The sequence below is a fragment of the Phocoena phocoena genome, chromosome 5, assembly GCF_963924675.1.
Source record: "Phocoena phocoena chromosome 5, mPhoPho1.1, whole genome shotgun sequence".
Classification (NCBI taxonomy): Eukaryota; Metazoa; Chordata; class Mammalia; order Artiodactyla; family Phocoenidae; genus Phocoena; species Phocoena phocoena.
Window position 1 is genome coordinate 105,252,846 of NC_089223.1, and position 26,592 is coordinate 105,279,437.

At 36.0% G+C, this 26,592-nt stretch overlaps 1 protein-coding gene across 1 annotated transcript in view; it reads left to right on the forward strand.

Moving 5' to 3' along the window:
• TET2 (tet methylcytosine dioxygenase 2) overlaps positions 1-26,592 on the forward strand; it is a 130,451-nt gene that overhangs the window by 91,360 nt on the left and 12,499 nt on the right. Inside the window, exons 3-8 of the mRNA XM_065877726.1 lie at positions 1,925-5,385; positions 7,076-7,166; positions 8,569-8,662; positions 9,302-9,510; positions 22,068-22,218; positions 24,163-24,252. Of these exons, the coding sequence (XP_065733798.1) occupies positions 1,971-5,385; positions 7,076-7,166; positions 8,569-8,662; positions 9,302-9,510; positions 22,068-22,218; positions 24,163-24,252 (4,050 nt within the window). The 5' untranslated portion in view covers positions 1,925-1,970. The remainder of the gene's footprint in view (positions 1-1,924; positions 5,386-7,075; positions 7,167-8,568; positions 8,663-9,301; positions 9,511-22,067; positions 22,219-24,162; positions 24,253-26,592) is intronic.

Here is a 26,592-nt window from a genome sequence, read left to right on the forward strand (position 1 = left end):
CATTAAATGAATAGATTAATTTGACAACTATACAAGAACATATCATATTTTTCTACTTGTTTTGTTTTTGTGTTTGGGTATCCCTCAGTATTGTTTTAACGTTTTATTCAGATAGGTCTTTCACATTTCTTTTTAAGTTTGTTCTTAGTATTTTAAAAATATTTTTTCTATTACAGTTTTTTATTCCACCATAGCTGCTGACTGGTTGTTGCTTTTAGGTACCAAGGCTGTTGACTTTTTTTTCTAGCTACTTTACTGTCGTCTGTAACAGTTTTTCAGTTGATTGTCTTGGTTGGCCAGTATACAATCTTATTCTTTGCAAGTGATAACTTTAGTGTTGCTTCCCAGTGTTTGTTTCTTCCTCTGTTTCATTTGTCTTGGTTAGTAAGCAATGGCTATTTTAATAGAGCTTTTTTATAGCCCAAAGGGAAAATAGTCTTGATTTTTTTTTTCCTACTTATAGCCTTAAAATAAATTTAATGAGAAAAACTGTGGGAAAATAAAGCATGACTCTATAATGAATGGGGCAGCATTCACTTTATATAATGGATTATTTTTGCTTTTCTGGTGCCCATTTCTTCCTGCTTTCCCTATCATTTTGGACTTTGAAATCTCCATCAGTATTGATCTCAAAAAGTTTGAATGAATGACTGAATAAAGAAATGATCACAAGATGAGCAAATTTATATCAATCTAGTGAAACTGATTGGATGCTCACTCTAAGCACAAAGATAAATAGAGTAGGATATTTTTAAGGAATTCACAGTCCAGTAAGAGAAAGTAAACAAAATACAGTTGAATGTGATATGTTCCTCAGTAGACCATATACAAGATCAAAAAGCAGGATAAAACTGGGAGTGAGTAATTCTTTTGGAAAACCAAGGAAAAAATTCTAGGAGAGGTGATCTGAGACAGTTGTAACCAGACACAGGAGTCACAGGGCACAATAAGAGGACTAGGAATGCAGTCTAGGCAGATAAAACAACAGCATGGAGGTCTGAAACAGCTTGCAATGTTTGGGTATTTATAAGCTGTTGTTATATAGTTGGAGTATAATCTGTGGGAGCAAGTAGGAGGACAGAAAAATAGAAACCTGCATATGAAAAACCATTTATATTAGGCAGGAATTCTCAAAAGAAGTAGGCAGCCAGATCTTGTAGAGGAAAATATAGAATCACTTAGAAAAGGCATTTTATAAACTACACTTTCACCCCTACCCCCTCCCCTGGAATGTCAACACTGCAGAGACTGTGCCTTATCTTCCAGGTGTGTCTGGGTAAAGAGTTTGAGAACTACTAATGCAGGCAATATGGAGTCAATAAAGTGTGTTAAGAAGGGTATGACATCAGATTTGCCTTTTAGAACATTCCCTTTGATAACAGTTTGAAGGATCCTTGAAGGACTGGGGAGAGGACAGGCTGGGCTCAGGAGAAATCTTTAAAAAGCTATTACGGTAGATAATGAAGCAAGATAATGTAGATCTGGCTACCTAGTGGCAGTGAAGATGATTCAACGAATACATAGGAAATGGAATTGATAGAACTTAGCAAATGATTGGATATGTAAGGTGCTAGAGAAGAAAGAAAGGAGGTCATCTTTCTCTGTTGTTTTTAGCATTTTGACAAAAAGAATTATTTGGGAAGGAAGTTGATACTATTTACTAATACAGTATTAACTTCCCACATTAGCTGTTGATTTTGATCTTTGTTTATTGTGACCATAAATATTTCAGAGTTGCTGGTAAGACAAGAATAATCCTTTCCTGAGTAGCTCTTGGCTGTCACTCCGAGACATGAAAATGAGTATCACAGTTTGCTATGTCTAGGAATTCCAGTATTATTAATGCCACAATCCTTCTCTAAGGTGTACTGTTAGTGTTAGATATATATTAATGTACTTTAATTTTTGTTTCCATATGCTTTAGAATTCATTCAGAGGGCAGCATTGTGGATGGCCCCGAAGCAAGCCTGATGGAACAGGATAGAACGAACCATGTTGAGGGCAACAGACTGAGTCCATTCCTGATACCATCTTCTTCTCCCATTTGCCAGACAGAACCTCTGGCTATAAAGCTCCAGAATGGAAGCCCATTAACCAAGAGACCTTATCCAGAAGTAAATGGAGACACCAAGTGGCAGTCTTTCAAGAGTCATTATGGAATACCCCACATGAAAGGAAGTCAGAATAGTCGCGTGAGTCCAGACTTTATACAAGAAAGTAGAGGGTATTCCAGATGTTTGCAAAATGGAGGGATAAAGCGCACAGTTAGTGAACCTTCTCTCTCTGGGCTCCATCAGAACAAGAAACTGAAACAAGACCAAAAGGCCAATGGAGAAAGAAAGAACTTCGGGGAAAGCCAAGAAAGAAATCCAGGCAAAGGCAGCAGTCAACCCAATGTCTCCGATATGAGTGATAAGAGAGAATCTGTTAGCTCTGCAGCCCAAGGAAATGAAGTTAAAGATTTCACTGTTTTTTCATCACATAACTGCAGTGGATCTGAAAATCCAGAGCTTCAGATTCTGAACCAACAGGAGGGGAAAAATGCTAACTACCACAACAAGAACATTGTATTACTTCTTAAAAATAAGGCAGTGCTAATGCCTAATGGTGCTACAGTTTCTGCCTCTTCCATGGAAAACACACATGGTGAACTCCTGGAAAAGACACTGTCTCAATATTATCCAGATTGTGTTTCCATTGCGGTGCAGAAAACCACATCTCACATACATGCCATTAACAGTCAGGCTACTAATGAGTTGTCCTGTGAGATCACTCACCCATCGCATACCTCAGGGCAGATCAATTTCCCACAGACCTCGAACTCTGAGCTGCCTCCAGAGCCAGCTGCAGTGGTGACTGAGGCCTGTGGTGCTGATAGTGCCAGTATACCAGCTGCAGTGCTAGGGGCCTGTCCCTTTCAGAAACCAGAGCAACGAAAGTCAGTTTTTGAGATATGCCCGTCTCCGGCAGAAAACAATAACATCCAAGGAACCACAAAGCTAGTATCTGGTGAAGAATTCTGTTCAGGTTCCAGCAGCAATTTGCAGGTTCCTGGTGGCAGCTCTGAACGGTATTTAAAGCAAAATGAAATGAATGGTGCTTACTTCAAGCAAAGCTCAGTGTTCACTAAGGATTCCTTTTCTGCCACTACCACACCACCACCATCACAATTGCTTCTTTCTCCCCCTCTGCCTCTTCCGCAGGTTCCTCAGCTTCCTTCTGAAGGAAAAAGCACTCTGAATGATGGAGTTTTGGAAGAACACCATCACTACCCCAACCAAAGTAACACAGCTCTTTTAAGGGAAGTGAAAATAGAGGGTCACCACGAGGCACCACCATCCCAGAGTCCAACTCCCTCTACACAAGTATCCAACCCCTCTCCGATGCTTCCAGAAAGGCCTCAGAATTATTGTGTTAACAAGAATGACATACGGACTCCAGGGACAATGATGGTTCCATTGTGTTCTGAGAAAACAAGACAACTATCAGAACGTCTCAAACATAACCCACCAATTCTTGGTAGCAGTGTAGATGCACAGGACCACTGCCAGCAGTTGATGGGACACAAAGAGCAAGAGATCTTCAAGAGTCAAGACAAGGAACAGACACGAGACCCTGTGCTCCCAACACAGCCCTATCTGAAACCAGGATGGATTGAATTGAAGGCCCCTCACTGTCATCAAGCAGAATCCCATCTGAAATGTAATGAGGCAACCCTGCGGTCAATTCTTCAGTATCAGTCCAACCCCTCCCATCAAATGACCTCCAGACAATACACTGGAAATTCCAACGTGCCTGGGGGGCTCCCAGGGCAAGCTTATACCCAGAAAATAATGCAACCGGAGCAGAGACCACCAAGGTACCAAGCTGAGATGAATCAAGGGCAGTCTCAAGGTACAGTGGACCAGCATCTCCAGTTCCAAAAACCCTCACTCCAGGTGCACTTCTCCAAAACGGACCCTTCACCCGAAGCTCACAGACAGTCAGTCTGTGCCCTGAGGTGTCATTTCCAACAAAGACCAGATCCCCAAACTGAGAAACTCATGCCCCCAACATTGAAACGGCACTTGAATCAACATCAACAGGCTTCCGAGACTGACCCATTCTCAAACTCACACCTTTCACAACATAAGCCTCATAAGCAGGCAGCACAAACACAACCATCCCAGACTTCACATCTCTCTCAAAACCAGCAACAGCAGCAAAAACTACAGATAAAGAATAAGGAACAGATGCCCCAGACCTTTTCTCATCCCCAAGGCAACAATGATCAGCAAAGAGAAGGATCATTCTTTAGCCAGATTAAAGTAGAAGAATGCTTTCGTGGTGAAGATCAACATTCAAAATCAAGTGAGTTCCAGACTCATAATCCCCAAGTGGGACTGGAGCAAGTACAGAATATGAATAGTATAAATTCCCCCTATGGTCAGATCTTGAAGTCAAATGCAAGCAAAGTGCAGATTTCTTGTTCAAACAATATACACGTAGTTCCAGAAAATAAAGAACAGACTGTAAATTCTGAACTCTTTGCAGGAAACAAGATCCCAAACTCACATCACATGCAATATTTTCCAAATAATGTGACCCCAAAGCAAGATGTTCTTCACAGGTGCTTTCAAGAACTAGAACAGAAGCCTCAACAAGCTTCAGTTCTACAGGGATATAAAAATAGAAACCAAGATATGTCTAGTCAACAAGCTGCACAGCTCGCTCAGCAAAGGTACCTGATGCAAAACCAAGCAAATGCGTTCCCTTTGCCCAATCAGGCAGGAAGTCACATTCAGACCCTGCCCCAGAAGGACATCCAAAAGCATGCTGCTCTAAGGTGGCACCTTTTGCAGAAGCAAGAACAGCAGCAAACACAACAGCTCCAAGCCGAGTCTTGCCATAGTCAGATGCAAAGGCCAATTAAAGTCGAACCGGGATCCAAGCCCCACGCCTGTATGCGCCTCATGTCAGCACAGCCAGAAAACACAATGTGGAAAAAGATACCCAAGCAAGAGATTCCACCTCCGAGCTGTGATAACATGCAGCAGCGGAGCATCCTTGAGACCATGGAGCAGCATCTGAAGCAATTTCAGGTCAAATCATTATTTGACCATAAGGCTCTTACTCTAAAATCACAGAAGCAAATAAAAGTTGAAATGTCAGGGCCAGTCACAGTTTTAACTAGACAAACCACTGCTGCAGAACTTGATAGCCACACCCCAGCTTTAGAGCAGCAAGCAATGCCTTCCTCAGAAAAGACACCAACCAAAAGAACAGCTGGTTCTGTTCTCAATAATTTTTTAGAGTCACCTTCCAAATTACTAGATACTCCTATAAAAAATTTATTGGATACACCTGTCAAGACTCAGTATGATTTCCCATCATGCAGATGTGTAGGTAAGTGCCAGAAATGTACTGAGACACATGGTGTTTATCCAGAATTAGCAAATTTATCTTCAGATATGGGATTTTTCTTTCTTTTTAAAAACTTTGAGTCTGGCAGCAATATGGGAAGGCTCATAAAAACCTGAAGCTTACATTTCTTGTCTTTAAATTACAGACGCTTGTGCTGTGCAAGAGAGAACTTCACTTACATTCAGTTTTTCAAAAAAATTACAAAATCGTGCATGCTCATTTGTCCCTCCCTTCAAACCGTTTAAAACATAAAGGTATCTGTTTTAGCCTAATCAATCTAGTTAACTCTTTGTATATCTCCTGGAGAGATAGCCAGGCAGTAAAAACACCTTGTTAAAATGAGAAAATAACTGCCCTATGCAAACGAATGTAGGAGCTTCTAATATTTTTTAATTCAAGATTGAATGTATTAGTAGTTTTACAAGATTAACTTTTATAATAGATAAGGGGACATTATCATCTTCTGTCTTGGTGACTTAGGGGAAATTTTAATGCCAAAGTTCTGAATATTCATAAAGTTGCCCTTTCTCCGTGTATGCATTTGAAACATTGTGTGATCTATATTTGATATTTTCTCTTTAAAAGTTTCATCTTTTTGATAGAAAATATGCTATTTCCCTTTCTTTTTTTTAAACAAGCATCTTTTTGTTAAAATTCAAGATGCATGATAGGTCTGTTGGAATAGGGAAACATTTTGCTGATTGATGCAGTTTTATATATATATATATATATACACATATATATATATATATATAAAGATCTTAATTATAGCTACTCAGCTTGGATACAGTAGAAGACATTTGTAAAAACCAGCGTTCAACTAATGTGGCTGATGGTCCACCCACTTTATGTTATTCCTCTTAAAATGGTACACTCCACATTTTATAGAAGGATGGAGGGAAGATCCGTACTGCCCCTTTGTGTGTGGGTAATATTATTGCCTCACTGGCCTAATGTGCCACACATGTCATAGACAACATTGGGTAAGTTATACTCATCTTCACACCCTTCTCCTATCATACAAACCTTTTTTCCCCACTTTTCATCTTTGATAGTGTACAAAAGCGTCTTCCTTTTATCTGACCCTGTCTTCAATATTTTCTCTCATCATAAGTTGTTCTAAAGTAGTATATACAATATGGGTCTGGATTGAATGTTCTTATTTTCAAAACAGAGTAATCGAATATTGTGGGGAAACGAGAGGAGAAAAAGGTATCTTGACAATAAACTGAACAAAATCCTGGGGGTGAGATAGGACAGGAAATTTTATTTTTAATCTTTTAACATCCAAATAACAGGCAGGCTTCTAGTAAGCTGTGATTTTTTTTTCTTCAGTTTAAAAGATTGGACTGTAGTTGATATTACATATAATATATTCTAATTCCCTCACTGTCTATTTAGTTCCACTTACTTGATTTAAAATAATTCCTTATCCCATATCTGAAATGCAATTTAATATATTTTTATCCAACAGGCAGAATGGACATATACTTAATTATTTGGCACATTTTCTAATAGATTAGTCCATCAGTTTACTCATTTTAAAGAAAAAAAATGTTTAAAGTCACATTTAGGACCCTTAATGTACAGGTGGGGGATAAGCTTTGTGGATGTAGCCTTTATATTTAGTATAATTGAGGTCTAAAATAATAATCTTCTATTATCTCAACAGAGCAAATTATTGAAAAAGATGAAGGTCCTTTTTATACCCATCTAGGAGCAGGTCCTAATGTGGCAGCTATTAGAGAAATCATGGAAGAAAGGTAATTAACGCAAAGGCACAGGGCAGATTAACGTTTATCCTTTTGTATATGTCAGAATTTTTCCAGCTTTCACATACAAAGCAGTAAACAATTGTAAATTGAGTAATTATTAGTAGGCTTAGCTATTCCAGGGTTGCCAACACTACACACTGTGCTATTCACCAGAGAGTCACAATATTTGACAGGACTAATAGTCTGCAAGCTGGCATAGGCTGCCCACTTTGAGATGGATGCCAGAAAACCCAGGCATGAACAAGAACCAGCCAGCCAGCCTGCTAGGCACAAGGGTGCTGGCACAGGCTGCAAAGAGAGCGCCCACTCTGGTTTTCCCACTCGATGATAAAAAAGGGAAAGGGGGGAAAGGTGGTATAAGAAAGGACCCATTGAGTCAAATTCACCTAGAGTTATAAATGAGTAGTTATCTCCAAGGAAGTTGTCCATTAGTATGAGCAGAGGGCAAGAGTGATATACTGAATAGAAATAGAGACAGATTCTATTTATAGCTGCATTTTTTTTTTTTTACCTGTCAGTCATAGGTATGCAAGTACTTACCTGAATCTACACAGTTACTCCTGCATGTCATCTTGCAGACTTGAAGACTGTTATGAGCAAGATAATCAATGCAGAGAGAGACTTTCATATAGGTATCCACAGCTCTGAGCTGTTATTACGCTAGGGTGCCTTTTCTTTAAGAGGTAGGCATTTTTATCATTAAAATACATTAGGAAACATTCTGGGCAGCAAGGACATATTTCATGTCATTGTTGCCCCAAATTCAAATTATTCATTTCTAAATGAGCACATAGAAATTCACTAAATAATTGTCTAGTAGCCTGGCAGAAATAGTGAATTTCCCTAAGTGCCCTCTTGTATTAGCAAGGAGTAAGTAGTGCTTTGGTTATAAGGGAAAATATAATCTATTTCTAGAATTATCCTATATTTTCAAAATTGCTGGATACTGGTTATTTGCCAGCCTTTTAAAAAAATGAGAGATTCTTAGAGAAACAGTCCTAACTAAAATGAGTCCCCAAGTTTTAAAATAACTAAATTTAGTAAAGGACAAATAGTACGTTATTTTAGAAGACTGAATTTAACAAACTTTAAAAAGTTTTGTGCTTTGTGAAATTATGTATAAAAATAAGCTTTCCCATTATTTTTACCCATCATATAATTTCAAAATAGTTCATTACAATTATCAGTATATTTTGATACTGAAGAAATACCAGGCTTAAAGTCTACTATCCAGTTTGCTTGGCTTAGTTCTGTTTTTTAAAAATAAACTATTCATTTCTCAGGATGTGGCCATAGAGTAAAATTATGCTCAAATGTTCAGTATATTGGTTGCCTCTTAGATCCATTTGCTAATTTTATGTGTGTGTGTGTTTCTGTGGATTTCTTTAAGGTTTGGACAGAAGGGTAAAGCTATTAGGATTGAAAGAGTCATCTATACTGGTAAAGAAGGCAAAAGTTCTCAGGGATGTCCTATTGCCAAATGGGTAAGTGTGACTTGACAAGGCCTTTGGTCTTCAGTCTTGGGCATTTTGATTCATTCATCTAACCCTGGGAATTGGGTTATCAGATCAGAGAATCATTTATGCCAGTTGAAAGGAATATTGCTTATATTTATCACATGTCATCTCTTAAGAAAAAGGCAGATTAGTATAAAATCATGTACAAACTGTATTTAATTGAAAAAATTTAATAGTGAGGAGGAGGTCTGTTCAAGTGCCTGCTAGAAGTGTAATTCTTCCCGGCATGTGAGGAAGAGGTCCTTCATCCTTTAAGTACCTGCAGTTAATCTTTGTCATTTTTGAAGACCTTGAACTTTAAAGTCTTGCTTGTCTTCCATCTAGCTCTGGCTTTAGTGCAGGGAGCATTGTCCCCACTGTACTGGGTCGAGTCTGCTACACCCCGAGTGCTTTTGCATCTCTCCCAGTTCTGACCCCAGGGTAAGCCCCGACGTTATAGATGGGCAGCAAAAGGCAAGTTGCAGGTGCTGGTAAATGTCGCCCTAATTGTGACCCAGACTTGAGAAAATATACAGACGTCAGTCAATGCTCTCATCTGCTGCAAGTGACCCTTGTTTTGTTTTGGTTGGGGTGGTGGGTGTTGGGGTGGAATGGTGACCCGAACAGGTGGTTCGCAGAAGCTGCAGCGAGGAGAAGCTACTGTGCTTGGTGCGAGAGCGAGCTGGCCACACCTGTGAGGCTGCGGTGATTGTGATTCTCATCCTGGTGTGGGAAGGAATCCCACTCTCTCTGGCTGACAAACTGTACTCCGAGCTCACCGAGACCCTGAGGAAATACGGCACGCTCACCAATCGTCGGTGTGCCCTGAATGAAGAGTAAGTGCATCCCAGGCCTCTCTTCTCTTTCCACTGCTAGGAAAGTTTAATTGTTGGTTTGAGGGCAGAGAGTTGAAACTGCGTTTTCACATTTACAAAACAGGGATCAAAACGCCTGCTTCACAGCCATTCAGTAGGAACTTGCATTTGCTAATGCTAACGTGGATACTTCGAAGCAATTTCATTTACTAATATTTTGTACCTTCGGACAGTGTAGCTATGAGTTAGAAGCAGCTTGCTGGAAATCTGAGTGTCGGTACCCACAAACTCAACCATACCATAAACCTGAAAATATTTATGTGTCCGCTTACTGCAAGTGACAACCATTTAGTGTGCCTAGCCACCACATTAGTAAGTATTGACACCACTTCTGCGTAGCAGTGTCTGAGACAGTTTGGTGAGAAACTTTAGGATTCCCAGCTCAAGGACTTTATATGTAACAAACATAAAAATACAAGGACTATTTATAGAAGTTCTGTAGAAGCAAACTGACTTTGACTTCATTGCAAGCTAGTCCATTATTTCCATAATAATAATCAAAATCACTTCCACTTTTACTGCTACTAAATAATCAAGAAATTAGTGGCTATGGATGGGCATTATTTTCGAGGAATATGAAAATTTGGAATAGGAGAGCAAGGTATACAGTTAAATATATTTAATGCATCCAAGTGCTGGTATGGTTTTGTTTGTGTTTTTTGTTTTTTAACCTTATCTACCTGCAGGAAGTTTACATCTTCACTTGGAGAAAGCTTAACTTTTTATTTTCCTTCTGCTATGCTATTCTTGTATATCATTAAAAGAATACAGGAAAATTCACAGTGCTGCACTGAAATCCTATGTAGCTATTTTACTCACAGTCGGTACTAAAATAATTTTAATATTGCACTTTTTTCTTAGTTTTTTAAATTTTTTTGGCTGCGTCGGGTCTTAGTTGAGGCATGCGGGATCTTTGGTTGTGGCGCGGCCTTCCCTCTAGTTGTGGCGTGCAGGTTTTCTCTTCTCTAGTTGTGGTTCTTGGGCTCTAGGCCACGTGGGCTCTGTAGTTCGCGGCACACAGGGCCTCCCGCTGAGGCACGCGAGCTCAGTAGTCATGGTGCGCGGGCTTCTCTAGTTGCCGCGCACGGGCTCAGTCACCCCGCGGCACGTGGGATCTTAGTTCCCTGACCAGGGATCGAACCTGCGTCCCCTACATTGGAAGGTGATTCTTTACCACTGGACCACCGGGGAAGTCCCTGCACTTCCTCCTTTAGTCACCTTTCTTCTGCGTCCACCAAACTACAAAAGAGTTAACTGAGCTTATGGAAATATTGTGCTGCTCACTGCAACAATCCATTGCTAACCAAATTTGTCCTTTTGCTGACTATTACTCTTAACTGGTACGGTTTTACTGTATATTAACATAGGTTCTCCCTCTGGGTCATTGGGGGTGGGTAGGGAGGGTTGCAAATCAACTATAAATAATCTGTTTAGGAAAGTTATTTTTCCTATATGAAAGTGTGGCTTGGCTTTCTATGATAGTTATGATCCCAAAATGTCATGGTGTGTACCTCAAGGCCATCAACCCACTTTTACAAATGATAGGTTGGAAGTTAGAAGTGGCTGATTCATAAGACATGACTCAAACTTGTGATTGACTGCTTTAGGTATAAAGTAATATTCCATTTACCCTAACATTCCTTGTTTCTCCTTGAAAAAAAATGTATTTAGGTGTCTTTAATCAGAAAGAAAATGAAAGTTAAGGCATCTTGAGCTGATGTTGGTGATAGCATTTTTCTCAGGAATTCAGCGACACTGCCTTGTTTTTGTAAAGCAGACTTCCTCTTAGACTTGGTAGCTGGAACTTCTAAACCACCAAAGAACTTCTTGTGAAAATGACATTTGTTTTATTTAAATTTCTTGAAGTTTCTTGCAAACTATATTTCACATTCTTTGTAATTGATGTAATTTTTATTAATATTATACATCTTTGATATTTTTCCCCTGAGGCTTTTCTTTGATTCCTATAAATGCCATTGTCTGAAATAGAATTTCTTTCTATATGTCAGATTCTATGTTAAGAACTTTCCTAAATTATGTTATTTTGCATTTGAAAACCATGAATGATGATTGGACCAGGGTCTAAGAAAAATTAATAGGGACAAGAACAAAACTATTAAAAGATGTGCTTCAAATATTGACATTTTAAAGGCCAATCTGTATACTTTTGCTTAACTTTGTCTATAATTTCAAGATAAAGATGAGTAGTTTTTTAGATGAAGTTCCAGCTTTGAGCTACCTATACTTAGAGCAAGTTTCCAGAAACAAAAAATATACTTGAGGTACATGATTCAAATAGACACTTAACCAATGGCAATAGAGACTTCACTCGGATATAGCTTTTGAAGTTTCTTCTACCCTATAAAATAAGTTTTATTTCTGGAAAAAGTTAAAATTATGATTTTTTTGTGAAGAATGGAGGGTAATCTCAAATTGGGACTGCTGACTCATTTTAATATTGAAAGCTGTGGGACCCTCATCACTGGGTTCTTATAAATCCCAGTGCCCACATGCACCATAACCACCCACTGTGAGTCCAGAAAAGAACTCCGAGAGCATCTTCCAGTGGGAAAATCAAAACGGATTTTTACATTTCCTTTGAGCCCAGCCAGCTGTTTCTCCTTTAAAGATTTCCCTTTGAGATTTTTATTTTATGACCAAGCCTAACCAATAATTTTTTGGCAAGTAAGAGTTGTGGGAGTGTATCTGTCATTATAAGGAAGTCAAAGCCAGAAATGTCTCTGCCATGCTGGGTGATATTAAACTTTTAAAGAAACTTTATATTATAAAAATTTTCCAATATACATAAATGGAGGAGTGCAGTATATTTATCAACATTTTGCCTATACTATTCCATATATTCTGTGCCCCCCCCACTTCCTAACCCCATCCCCACCAGTGTTTTAAAGCAAAACGGAGGCCATATCATCTAAGCTATGTTCACTTCAGTGTGTATCACTAACAGATAAGGACTTTGTTGTTTTACAATGTTGTAAAACAATATTAGTTTCTACTGTACAGCAAAGTGAATCAGCTATATGTATACATATATCCCCTCTTTTTTGGATTTACTTCCCGTTTAGGTCACCACAGAGCACTGAGTAGAGTTCCCTGTGCTGTACAGTAGGTTCTCATTAGTTATCTGTTTTATGCATATTAGTGTATACAAGTCAATCCCAGTCTCCCAATTCATCCCACCCTTTCTTTCCCCCGCTTGGTGTCCATATGTTTTTTTCCTCTGTCAGTGTCTCTATTTCTGCCTTGCAAACAGGTTCATCTGTACCATTTTCCTAGATTCCACATATATGCATTAATACACGATATTTGTTTTTCTCTTTCTGACTTACTTCACTCTGTATGACAGTCTCTAGGTCCATCCATGTTGCTGCAAATGGCACAATTTTGTTCCTTCTTATGACTAGTCCATTGTATATATGTACCACATCTTCTCCATCCATTTCTCTGTCGATGGGCGATTAGGTTGCTTCCATGACCTGGCTATTGTAAATAGTGCTGCAATGAACATTGGGGTGCGTGTGTCTTTTTGAATCATGGTGTTCTCAGGGTATATGCCCAAGGACTTTTTTTTTTTAATAAACAAAACCTAGTCACAGTGTCATTATCATTTATCTCAAAATTGAGTGATTCTTTAATATCATTTAACGTTCAGACCATGTTCAAATTCCCTAATTGGATACTGTTTCCAATGTACACATATACATATTAGATATACATATATATAAAATAAAAAAATATTGACAAAAAGAAAGTCCATATCTTACATTTGATTGAGGGTTTTGAGTAGGTCCCAGTTCATGCCTATTGTCTAGTATAGTTATTGATAGAACTTCCTTTTACTCTCAAAAGTGTCCCAGTTTGTAAGATACAGTATATGATTCACAAGGCTCTTTTACTTTATTATAGTTTCCCCTCTCTTTTTGATGAATTTATTTGTTAAAGAGACTGTATGAGTTGCTTTGTAAAATTTCTCACATTCTGGATTTGGCTGTGCACACTTGCTTAACTTGTTCCTCTGTCACCAATATCTTCCGTACACTGGTAGTTAGAGTTAAATATGTATGTATGCATGAATGTATATATTAGCAAAATGCTTCATAAGTGGTGATGAAATAATCTTAGTTCTTCATACCCATCAAGAGGGACATAATATCTGCTTTGTTCCATTTATAGTGATGTTATGAGTGTTCAGTTGAGGAGTTGTTAGCTTGATCCACCCATCGTAAAGTTTACCAGAAAACTTCTACCTAACGGTTTAGCACATCGATCGATGATTATTACCTGTTTCCATTAGTTTGCAAATTGATAATTTTCTTATTTTTTAAAGTATAAATTTGTTATGTACATTTAATTTATTTTGCTAGTTTTTCTATTCTTGCATAAGTTTAAATGGCTGATATAATTTTTAGTTTAAATTTTGTTTTTTTAAATATTTACTTATTTATTGTTTTTGGCTGCATTGGGTCGTTGCTGCGTGCAGGCTTCCTCTAGTTGAGGTGAGCAGGGGCCACTCTTCATTGCAGTACATGGGCTTCTTATTGCAGTGGCTTCTCTTATTGTGGAGCACGGGCTCTAGGCACGCGGGCTTCAGTAGTTGTGACACTCAGGCTCAGTAGTTGTGGCGCACAGGCTTAGTTGCTCCACGGCATGTGGGATATTCCTGGACCAGGGATCAAACCTGTGTCCCCTGCATTGGCAGGCAGATTCTTAACCACTGTGCCACCAGGGAAGTCCCTTTTTTTTTTTTTTTTAACAGAAGTCCAAAGAGGTTGAGAGTGTTTTTAAAAATCTGTTGTATAGGTAAATATTTTGATTACAATTTCTGATTTGTTATTTAACCATTAGCCAAATTCTGAGCCACGTTAAAATTAGGCTGCAATGTAAAAATTCTAACAATATTTGAAAGGCCCCTATAAAAATAAAGGTGCCTTTTCAGAAGCCACTTCATATAGGAAATCACCTTGAAGTCATTTTGTTATGTGTGAGTTTTTTCAATTTCTATATAATTCACACACCATAAAATTCACCCTTTTAAAGTATACAGTACAGTGCATTAGTATATTCACAAAGTTGTACAACATTTTCATTGCTTCCAAAAGGAAACCTCAAAGCCATTAGGCAATCACTTCCCATTCTCCTCCCCCCTTAAATGGCAACTACTAATCAACATTCTATCTCTATAGATTTGTCTTTTCTGGGCTTTTCATATTAATAGAATCATACAACATTTAATCTGTCTGGCCTCTTTCACTTAGCATAATTTTTTTAAATTTTATTGGAGTATAGTTGATTTCCAATGTTGTGTTAGTTTCAGGTGTACAGCATAGTGATTCAGTTATACGTATACATATATTCATTCTTTCTCAGGTTCTTTTCCCATATAGGTTATTATAGTTTATTCATTCTTTTTCAGATTCTTTTCCCATATTGAGTAGAGTTTCCTGTGCTATACAGTAGATCCTTGTTGGTTATCCATTTTGTATATAGTAGTGTGTATATGTTCATCCCAAGCTCCTAATTTATCCCTCCCCCCAGCCACGTTTCCTCTTTGGTCTCCAAAAGTTTGTTTTCAAAATCTGAGTTTGCTTCTGTTTTGTAAATCATTTTTTAAATATTCCACATATGAGTGATATCATACGATATTTATCTGACTTACTTCACTTAGCATGATAATCTCTAGGTCCACCCATGTTGCTGCAAATGCCATTATTTTGTTCTGTTTTATGGCTGAGTAATATTCCATTGTATATATGTACCACATCTTTATCCATTCCTCTGTCGATGGGCATTTAGGTTGCTTCCGTGTCTTGGCTATTGTAAATTGTGCTGCAGTGAACACTGGGGTGCATGTATCTTTTCAAATTATGGTTTCCTCTGGATACATGCCAAGAAGTGGGATCACTGGCTCATATGGTAGTTCTATTTTTAGTTTTTTAAGGAACTTCCATACTGTTCTCCATAGTGGCTATACCAATTTACATTCCCACCAACTGTATGAGGGTTCCCTTTTCTCCCCACCCTCTCCAGCATTTATTGTTTGTAGATTTTTTGATGATGGCCATTCTGACTTGTGTGAGGTGATACCTCATTTTAGTTTTGATTTGCATTTCTCTGATAATTAGTGATGTTGAGCATCTTTTCATGTGCTTTTTGGCCATCTGTATGTCTTCTGTGGAGAAGTGTCTATTTAGATCTTCTGCCCACTTTTTGATTGCATTGTTTTTTTGACATAGAGCTTCATGAGTTGTTTGTATATTTTGAAGGTTAATTCCTTGTTGTCGCTTTGTTTGCAAATATCAGTATTTTCTCCCATTCTGTGGGTTGTCTTTTTGTTTCGTTTATGGCTTCCTTTACTGTGCAGAAGATTTTAAGTTTAATTAGGTCCCATTTGTTTATTTTTGTTTTTATTTTCATTACTCTAGGAGGTTAATCAAAAAAAGATGTTGCTGCAATTTATGTCAAAGAGTGTTCTGCCTCTGTTTTCCTCTAACAGTTTTATAGTGTCCAGCCTTACATTTAGGTCTTTGATCCATTTTGAGTTTATTTCTGTGTATGGTGTTAGAGAATGTTCTAATTTCCTTCTTTTACATGTAGCTTTCCAGTTTTCCCAGCATGACTTATTGAAGAGACTGTCTTTTCTCCATTGTATATTCTTGCCTCCTTTGTCATAGATTAATTGGCCATAGGTGCATGGGTTTATTTCTATTCCATTGATCTATATTTCTGTTTTTGTGCCAGTACCAAACTGTTTTGATGACTGTAGCTTTGTAATACAGTCCGAAGTCAGGGAGTCTGATTCCTCTAGCTTCATTTTTCTTTCTCAGGATTGCTTTGGCTATTCGGGGTCTTTTGTGTTTCCATACAAATTTAAAAATTTTTTGTTCTAGTTCTGTGAAAAATGCCATTGGTAATTTGATAGAGATTGCATTGAATCTGTTTATTGCCTTGGGCAGTATAGTCATTTTCACAATATTGATTCTTCCAATCCAAGAACATGGTATATCTCTCCATCTGTTTGTATCATCTTCGATTTCTTTCATCAGCATCTTATAGTTTTCAGAGTACAGGTCTTTTGCCTCCTTAGGTAAATTTATTCCTACATATTTTATTCATAGGTCTTTATAATGTTTTAAAGTTTTGTCCGTGTCATAACATTAGTCAGTACTTTATTCCTTTTTATGGCTGAATAATATTCCATTGCATATATGTGTACCACATTTTCTTTGTTCATCAGTTCATGGACATTTTAGTTATTTCCACTTTTTGGTTATATGAATAATGCTGCTATGAATATCTCTGTACAGGTTTCTGTATAGATATACATTTTCAGTTCTCTTGGGTGTATACCTAGGAGTGACAATTTTGGTCATATGGTAACTATGCTTAACTTTTTGAGGAACTGCCAAACTGTTTTCCAAAACAGCTGCACCACTCTTCATGCCTACCAACAATATATGGAGGTTCTGATGTTTCCACATTTTCACCAAAACTACTTATTGGCTGCCTTTATTTATTTATTTTACTTATTATACCCCTTCCAGTGGGTATAATGTGTATCTCATGGTTTTGATTTGCATTTCCCTAATGAGTGATAATGTTAGTCATTATTTCATTTGCTATTGGCTATTCGTATATCTTCGTTGAAGAAATCCTTTCTTAAATCTTTGCTCCTTTTTAAATTAATTTTTGAGTTATAAGAGTTCTTTATATATTCTGGATACTAGAACTCATCAGATACATGGTTTGCAGATATTTTCTCATTCTGTAGGTTGTCTCTTCATTTGATGATATCCTTGAAGCACAAAAGTTTTAAATTTTGATGAAGTCAATTTTTTTAAATTAACTGCTTGTACTTTCAGTGTCATATTTAAGAAATCATTGCCTAATCCAGGGTATTAAAGATTTACCCCAATGTTTTCTTCCCAGAGTATTATAGTTTTAGCTCTTCCATTTAGGTCTTTGTTCACTGTTATGATGTGAGATAAGAGTTCAACTTCATTTTTTTGCATGTGACTATCCAGTTGTCTCAGCACCATTTGTTGAAGAGACTGTTTTTTCCATATTGAATGGTCTTCTCATTCTTGTTGAAAATTGACAAAGATGTATGTGTCATTTCAGGATTCTTCTATTCCATTAATTTACATATCTATCCTTATGCCAATACTACATGTTGTTGATTGCTGTAGTTGCTATAGTAAGTTTTGAAGTTGGGCTGTATAAATCTTCCAACTGTTTTTCTTTTGCAGGATCTTTACAGTATCCTACAGGATACTCTGGGTCCTTTTCATGTCCCTATGAATTTTAGGATGAACTTAATAATTTCCCCATCTGGGATTTTGACAGAGGTTCTGTTGAATCAGCAAATTAATTGGGAAGTGTTGACATCTTAACAATATTAAGTCTTCCTGTTTATTAGCATAGGATGTCTTTACATTTATTTAGGTTTTTAATTTCTTTCAATGATGTTTTATAGTTTTCAGTGTACAAGTCCTACACGTCTTTTGTCAAATTTCTAAATATTTTATTATTTTTGATGCTGTTTTAAGTAGAATTGTTTTTATTTTTTTTTGGATTGTTCATTGCCAGGATACACTTACACAGTTCAGTTTTATATATTAATCTTATATCCTACAAGCTTATTTAACTAGTTTATTAGTGCCAAATTTTTTTGGTGGATTCCTTAGGATTTATACATACAAAATCATGTCATCTACAAATAGAGATAGTTTAATTTCTTCATTTCCAATCTAGGTGTCTACTTTTTTCTTTTTTTTTTTTTTTTAATGCTTTTGCATAATTTCCCTGGCTACAACCTACAGTAGATATTGAACAGAATTAGCAACAGCAAGCAGCTATTGCTTGTCTCTGATTTCTTTCAGCTTTTCACCATTAGGTATGATGCTAAATGTAGGGTTTTTGTAAATGTTCTTTGTCAGGTTGAGGAAGATTTTTTTTTCTATTCTTAGGTTGAGTATTTTTATCATGAAAGGGTGTTGTACTTTTCTCAAATGCTTTTTTTGCATTTCACTTCGTTAATGTGGTATTTCATATTGATTGATTTTTATACATTGGACCAACACTGCACTTATGGGATAGATATTACTTGGCCATAATGTATACTTTTTGTATATGTTGCTGGATTCCATTTGCTAGTATCTTATTGAGGATTTTTTTATCTATATTGATAAGGGATGTTGGTCTATAGTTTTCTTGTGATGTCTTTGTTTTTGGTTTCAGAGTAATACTGGATTCATAGAATACATTGAAAAGGGTTCCCTCATATTATTTGGAAGAATTTGTAAAGGATTGGGGCTAATTTTTTAAATGTTCGGTGGAATTCACCAGCAAAATCATGTACTCCTGGGCTTATCCTCGTGGGAAGTTTTTTGATTACTAATTCAGTCTTTTTGTTATAGGTCTATTCAGATTTTCTATTTCTTCTTGAGTCAGTTTCAGTAGTTTGTGCTTTCTGGGAATTTGTCCATTTCATCTAAGTTATCTAACCTGTTGATAGATCATTTTTATAGTATTCCCTTATAATGCTTTTTATAAGGTCATTGGTAGTATCCTCTGTTTCATTTCTAATTTTTTAGTAATTTGGGTCTTCTCTCTTCTTCTTGGTCAGTCTAGCTAGTTTTGTCTACCAAGACCTCAGGCAGCCCCAGTGTTCAACAATTGCCTCTGACTATTTTCAACAAATATCTCCAGTGGGGAAAGGGCTATATACAATAGGTGAACTCCAAGTCAGATCAAATGAAGAAAGCCTTGCCAGTGGTGTCTTCTAGACAACTGCCAAATAGGTAAAATAATGACATTTCTCTAGGAATGGGGCTTTGGAGGATATCCAGCCTAATTCTGCCCTCTCCAGTGGTTGCCAACCTGCTGATTTTCACCATAAATGTGGGCTGTTGGTTTTCAAGGGTGTCGTGGAGTTCTGGGGACAGTGGAAATAGGGCAAGTTAAAACACTGTAAAGCTTAGCTTCTTACCAAAATTTCATTGCCTTTCTTGAAGAAATGCTTCCAGGACTGCTGCAAGTCTTTTGTTAATTTCCATATTTCTGAAGAATTGATTCTGACCATATTTACCAGGTTTCCTTTTGCTTTTGTGGAGGAGGGTATTTTCAGAGATCCTTATTCTGCCGTTTTTGCTGACATCTGTAAAATTGTAACTTCTAATTATAACATTCCTTCTACATTTATTAGACGGAATTCTTTAAAGAACTTTTCATTATCAACTGTTTGGTTACCATTAAATATAATTTGTAAACAAATGACAGAATAATGCATGGTAAGTATCTTTAGTTGTGAAATTTCAAAATAGTGATTTGGTGCCTTTGTAACCATCCAAAAATGATCAGTTAGTTTGTTCTTTCTTTTTGGTATCATTATCAACTCATTTGAAAAAAAGAACCCTCATGAATTTTAACCTACATTCATTTCAATGAGAAATGATATTTAGAGATCACAGTATGTGTCCAGATGTGCCCATTGCTACAAAGATATTACTTTAGGCATTTTCAGTGGACTGATATAGGAAGTAATTTTTTTTTGAAAGAGAAAATTTGAGCTTTTTAATTCATATCGTGAGTTCATACTATTTATTGTTCATAGGATTTTACAAGATATTTACTTATCTTTAGACTTATTTTATCTTACACTGAAATTCTTATTTTTGACATTAATAATGATTTCTTCATGTCACAACATACATAAGTAGTTTCAAAATAATATCATTACTACAAATAAGACTACTGCTGTCCAATGAGGTCAGGAGAGCCATACATAAACAAACGATCCACTTCTTAACATGTATCCAAAGGAAATGAAATCATTATCTCAAAGGGATATCTGCATTCCAGTTGCAGCATTATTCACAGTAACCAAGGTGTGGAGACAACCTAAGTGTCCATCAATGGATAAATGGATAAAAATGTGGTTTGTGAACACACGCAGAGGAATATTATTCAGCTTTTAAAAAAGGAAATCTTGCCATTTTCGACAACATGGATGAATCTGGAGGGGATTATACTAAATGAAATAAGCCAGACAGAAAAAGACAGATACCTGATATTACTTATATGTGGAATCAAAAACAAAAGTCAAACTCAGAAACAGAGTAGAAAAGTTGTGAGAGGCTGGGCGATGAGGGAAATAGGGAGAGGTTGGTAAAAGGATATATTTAATCTTTCAGTTATAAAATGAGTAAGGTCTGAGGATCTAATGACTATAGTTGATAACACCCTACTATATAACTGAAATTTGCTAAAAGAGTTGAACTTAAATGTTCATTGCAAGAAAAAAAAATATGTGAGGTGATAGATGTGTTAATTAATTTGATGGGAAAATCCTTTCATAATATATGCTTGTATCAAATCATCATGTTGTATACTTTAAATATCTTAGTTTTATTTGTCAATTATACCTCAATACAGCTGTGAAAAAATACCTACTGAATATAGTTTTCCTAGTGGGTTGTTTTATCCTGTTTTTAATGTTTGGTTTCTTTGTTTGTCTGTTTATTGCCCTTAGGATATAACTGACTTGGGATGTGAAGTCACAATACTGTATTTTAGCTAAAAACTAGAAAGCACTCAAATGCCCATCAATGGTGGAACGATTAATTTGTGGCATATCCATATAAAAGAAACTGTACTCAGTGAATAAATACATCAATATAAAGTATAACTACATGCAACATTGTGGATAGATATTCCAAACAATGTTGAAGAAAAGAAGACACAAATAAGCTTATACTAGATAACTGCATATACGTGTATTGTTATGTATGTATGTGTGTATGTATATGTGTACATATATGTACATATACAGTTTTGCCTGTTTTTATACTGCAGTATAGAAGTATATAGCATACTATATGTAGTATAAAAATAGTCAAAACTATACATATGTGTGTGTACTATACTATACGTTGTATAAAAATGGGCAAAACTATATATATATATACACACACATTTATATACACACATAAACACTAAATTCAGTAGGTTTATAGTATATATAGTATAAAAATAGGCATATATATACACACACATACATACACTATATTCAATAGGAATATAGTATATTTTATATAGGATAAAAGTAGGCAGAGCTAATCTCTTCTGACATAAGTTACTGTTAGGAGGACAATGCCTGGAAGGAAATATAAGATGGGATTTAGGGGTGCAAGTATATGTTTTGTTTCTTAGTTTGAGTGGCACTCACTTGTGTATGTTTCATTTGTGAGTGATTAGAAGCTATAAAATTATGTGTACTTTCTCTGTGTATATTATACTACAATAAAATATTTGTTCAAGTTGTCTTTTAAAGCCAATCGAAAATAGTTCTTTTCTAATGTGATTGTGGCACAGCTTAATATAGAGTTAGACTTCTTTCAAAACTATTTGCATTCATTTTGGAATGTAGACACCCAGAATATGAGATTGATAGCCTGGACAGTGCTATCCATAGTCATGAACTTGGTTCTTTGATTTCTCAGGAGAACGTGTGCCTGTCAGGGGCTGGACCCAGAGACCTGTGGTGCCTCCTTTTCTTTTGGTTGTTCATGGAGCATGTACTACAATGGATGTAAGTTTGCCAGGAGCAAGATCCCAAGAAAATTTAAGCTGCTTGGGGATGACCCAAAAGAGGTTTGTTTACTTCCTGATGTATAATCTGTTTATTTTTCATGGAGAATTGATGAGCACAGATGAAGTGAACAATATAATATACTCAAACTCTCATTAACAGAGAATTTCATCTCAGAGATAGATCAGTAAAATTTTGGCTAAACGGTAGGCACACATAATAATATTTTATAAAATTAGCATAATAACAACCATGTGATACTAAAGTAATAAAGTTTGATCAACATAAACTATACTTATGGCCTTTTACACTTATTCTTTGTCATCTATGTAAACTCCAGAGTTTCACACAGCTGTCATTTCCATCTTAAAACTAAATATTACTACTTCAGTGTTAGAACTTTCATCTTTTGAACCTGAATTATAGAAATCATGTTCGTGACTGCCACATTCATAAAAGTCCATTTCTAGTCACAGTTTCAACCTGTGAGATTTGATGCCTTAATGTTACTATAATAAATGCATTCAAGTAACTAAAACATATTTAGATTTTAATATAAAGGTGTAGTTGAAATAAATGAACATTGATTTCTCATTGACATCACTGGTTTTTGTCCTTCTCTAGAATATATATTTCTCAAAATATAACTTGTAGATTGGTATCACGTTTAACAACCTTTGTGTAGCATGTATTCTGGAGTATGCTAATTGAATAATCAGAAAATCTCAGTATATTTAGCATTCATATATGATCAAATTTTTAGTAAATCTATACATGTTATAATTTTCTTTCAAATTTTAAATGCAATTGAAATATGCAATTATACTATTGATATAATAATTTTTATGTCCCTTTGAAAAATTTGTTAGCTTTATTATTTGTGACTATAATAGTAAGTGGAGGTTTAATAAAGTGCAAAAGCTCTTCAAGTCATGATACAAATTTTTCATAGAATCGTAACATTTTAATAAGCTGTATTAATGTGCTAGATATCCTCTGCATAAGAAAACACAAATATTTGATAAACCTAATGAATAGCAATTTTGCCTGCTGTCTTACACTTTTAATTTTCACACTGGAGAGCATTTTCTCCACTACTTCATAAATGTTTATCACTCTTGTGTTTCATGTAAACAAATGCAGGGGATGGCTAGTGACATCCTCCCTCTGTTAGGTAGGAGGACTCCAGTCAGAAACCTCCTCACCTTCTAAAATGCAAGCAAGTATACCTCTGCCAGCTGCTTACATCTCCCAAGGTTTTTAGAGAAATATCAATGTGAAATGAGAACTTCTGAGAATGAATAGAACAACTGAGTATCATCCCCTACCATTTAAAAAAGCATATTCTTTGCTTGGGGGTGGGGGTGAATATACCTGAACATTTTTCCTCTCAAGTAAACTTTACAAAGTTTTTCATATATACCACATTATAGTTCTTAGGGTTTTATTCATATTTGAATAACATAGTAATTTTTAGTTCTATGGAGTGATCATTTCAAATTTTGTAATGCTATTTTTTATCAACATTTAAAATATAAAGATTAGAAATAGATTAAAACAAATCCTTTCAATAGCTCATCTTCCTCGGCCACTAATTGGAGAAGAATAGAGAATGTGACCTTTTAAAGACCGTATGGCTTCATTCTCCTAATCCTACTACCAGCATAGACTTACATTAATAAAATGCCAAATATCTGCATGCAAAGTAGAAAATTGATTAATCTCATGTAAATACCAAAGAGCTAGACATTTAACAGCACATACAAAAATAGGTCTATGCTTTTCACTTAGAAATAGTCACGTTAAGATGATATTTAGTTATTGGGTTGGCCAATGTTATGGGAAAACCCCAAACAAACTTTTTGGCCAAGCCGATATTTAATGAGACGGTATGTATTTGTGATTTGGATCTAAGATATAGGGGAAAAAATCTAATTGATAGCCTCTCTCATATATGGATAGAATGGATTTAGAATTTAATATGTAGAATTATTCATTTTATACAGGAAGAGAAACTGGAGTCTCATTTACAAAACCTGTCCACTCTTATGGCACCAACATACAAGAAACTTGCACCTGATGCATATAATAATCAGGTAAGTTTAAACAGTTATTGACAATGATTAGAACACTTTACTTACTCATTATTGATGGCCTATCTTTCCAAAGATATTTTTGAAGCAACAATTTTCCTTTATTTTTCTAACTTTTTCTCTTCCTAATTGTTGAAACCACTGCAGTGTTCTGTTTTTGATATATGAATATTTGATATATGAAAATTACACCATCCAAAAGAGTATATTTTTGGTCTTTTAATCTGTAAAGATAATGAGCTTTTAAGGCTCACAAGCTATTTTACCTACTAATCTTGTTCTCATATGGATAATTTTATCTCTGTAAGCAGACTTTAGTGATTAATTGCAATTATATAGCTCATACTATAGGTTCTAACCACCTGTTAACTGTTTCCACAGCAAGTCTATACATGTAAAGCTATGGGTGTACTACTTTGTAAGTGTATATACATGTGTTGAGATATGTCAGATTTTGCTAGATTTTTCCTTTTTCTTTTTCCTTTCCTATTTTCTAAGTGTGTGCTGGGTTATACCTATATGGAAGGCCAGGTGATTTGTTCAGAAATGCTCGTGAAGGAGGCAAAAGACCGTGAAATCTACACTGTTTCAGTAACATCAACAGCAAAAGCACTAAATGAAAGCCTGTTATGAACCAGATGCTGTGTTTAGTCACTGTGGACATTAAGATGAGCAATGCAGATTCTCTGTCCTTACAAAACTCCTTCCTTAGAGGAGACAGAGATATGTAAAATGCCAGCTATAGAAAAACATGATAACAGCTGGGATAGAAGTATGCACATTTCTGAAGGAACAAAAAGGTTCTCCCTGAAAGTAGAGATGTAAGGTCACAAATGGCCTTGGAGGCCATACAAAGATCTTTGAACTTTATCTTATAGGTAAGAGGCCTACCACTGGGGTGTTCTAAGTGTATATTGGGGACGGTGAGGGTGAAGTGATTTAACTTGAAAAGGTCACTCAAGCCAAATAAATGAAATACAGCTTAGATTATAGAAGATTAAATTAGAGAAGTAAGCTATTGCAATCACTGGGCAAGAGACGTTAAGGTCCTAATTTAACGAAATAGCAGTAGTGATAGAGAAAATGAAATAAGTATGTGAAATATTTGGTGGAACTTATAAACTTAGTGACCAATCGGATTTGAGAACGAGCAAAAGAGAGAATTTGAGGGTCCACCAAATTTCTGGCTTGGACAGATGGTTGTATTAGTATTAGGAATCAGTGAGGAAAAGTAAGTTTGGAGGAGATAAGGAGAAGATGACAAATTTCATTTTGGACATGCTAGGTTTGACATACTTCTAGGATATTTAAAAGAAAAATCGGGAGAAAAATCCAGGTTAGCACTGTGATTTGGGAATTATCAAAATGCAGGAAGTAGTTAGTAGTAAATACAATTTTTCAGAGTGAAAATTACAAAGAGGAGAAGGGGCTAATGATTTTAATATTTAACATTTTAGGGGTGAGTGGGGGAAGAGAAACCAGTGAAGGAAGGACTGGGGGTAGGAGCAATGGAATAGGAGAGGTTAAAGATTTAAGAGGAAGAGGAAGATTGATAGATGGAGGAAAGCTTGAGGTGATGAGAAGGTATTCAGAACAGAGTACACAGCAGTATGGGTACGGGAAAGCATGAAGTATGACACATTTTGCAAACATTGTCATTTACTTAATAATGTTAAAGACTCTATAAGGGGACTAGATTTGTCTACATAGCAGAGACAGACGGGGCACCAATTCTAGTCAACAATTTAGGTATTCTTGTTTCCATTGTGGACATTTTCCCCAAACCTCAATTTTTTTTTTTTTTAAGTGGGAGCAAAGGAGGCAACTTTAATAATGACTGTCTCTTTATAAGTTGTTTTATGTCACAACCTAGATATTTAGAGATATATGTTAATGTCTATGAAAATTATTTTAAATGCTATTAATAACAGTGGGATTAATATTGTTATTTTTACAACCTTACCTATTTTAATCAGTGTCACAGAAAAGTATAAGGAATGGTTTGCTACCGTTGTAAAATAATTCTGGTGAGCAAAATAATAAATCAAGCTATAAAAAGAAAAAAATAAATTGAGTCTATGTTGCTAGATTTCAAGTTTGGCCATTTTCTGTTGAGTGAATATTTTATAGGGGATATTAATCAAATGGCTTTAACTGGGGAAAGGAACAGAACAACAAGCATTGATGTTCTTACTCCTTTGATTCCTATTATAGACTGTCTCATACAAACTTGATTATCTAAGCATTTATATTCTACACTATTACTTTTTGTTTGGAGTATTTTATGCATTTCCTGAACCTGGAATATCTAAAATATGAAGGTACCCCAAGTTTTTAAGTTAT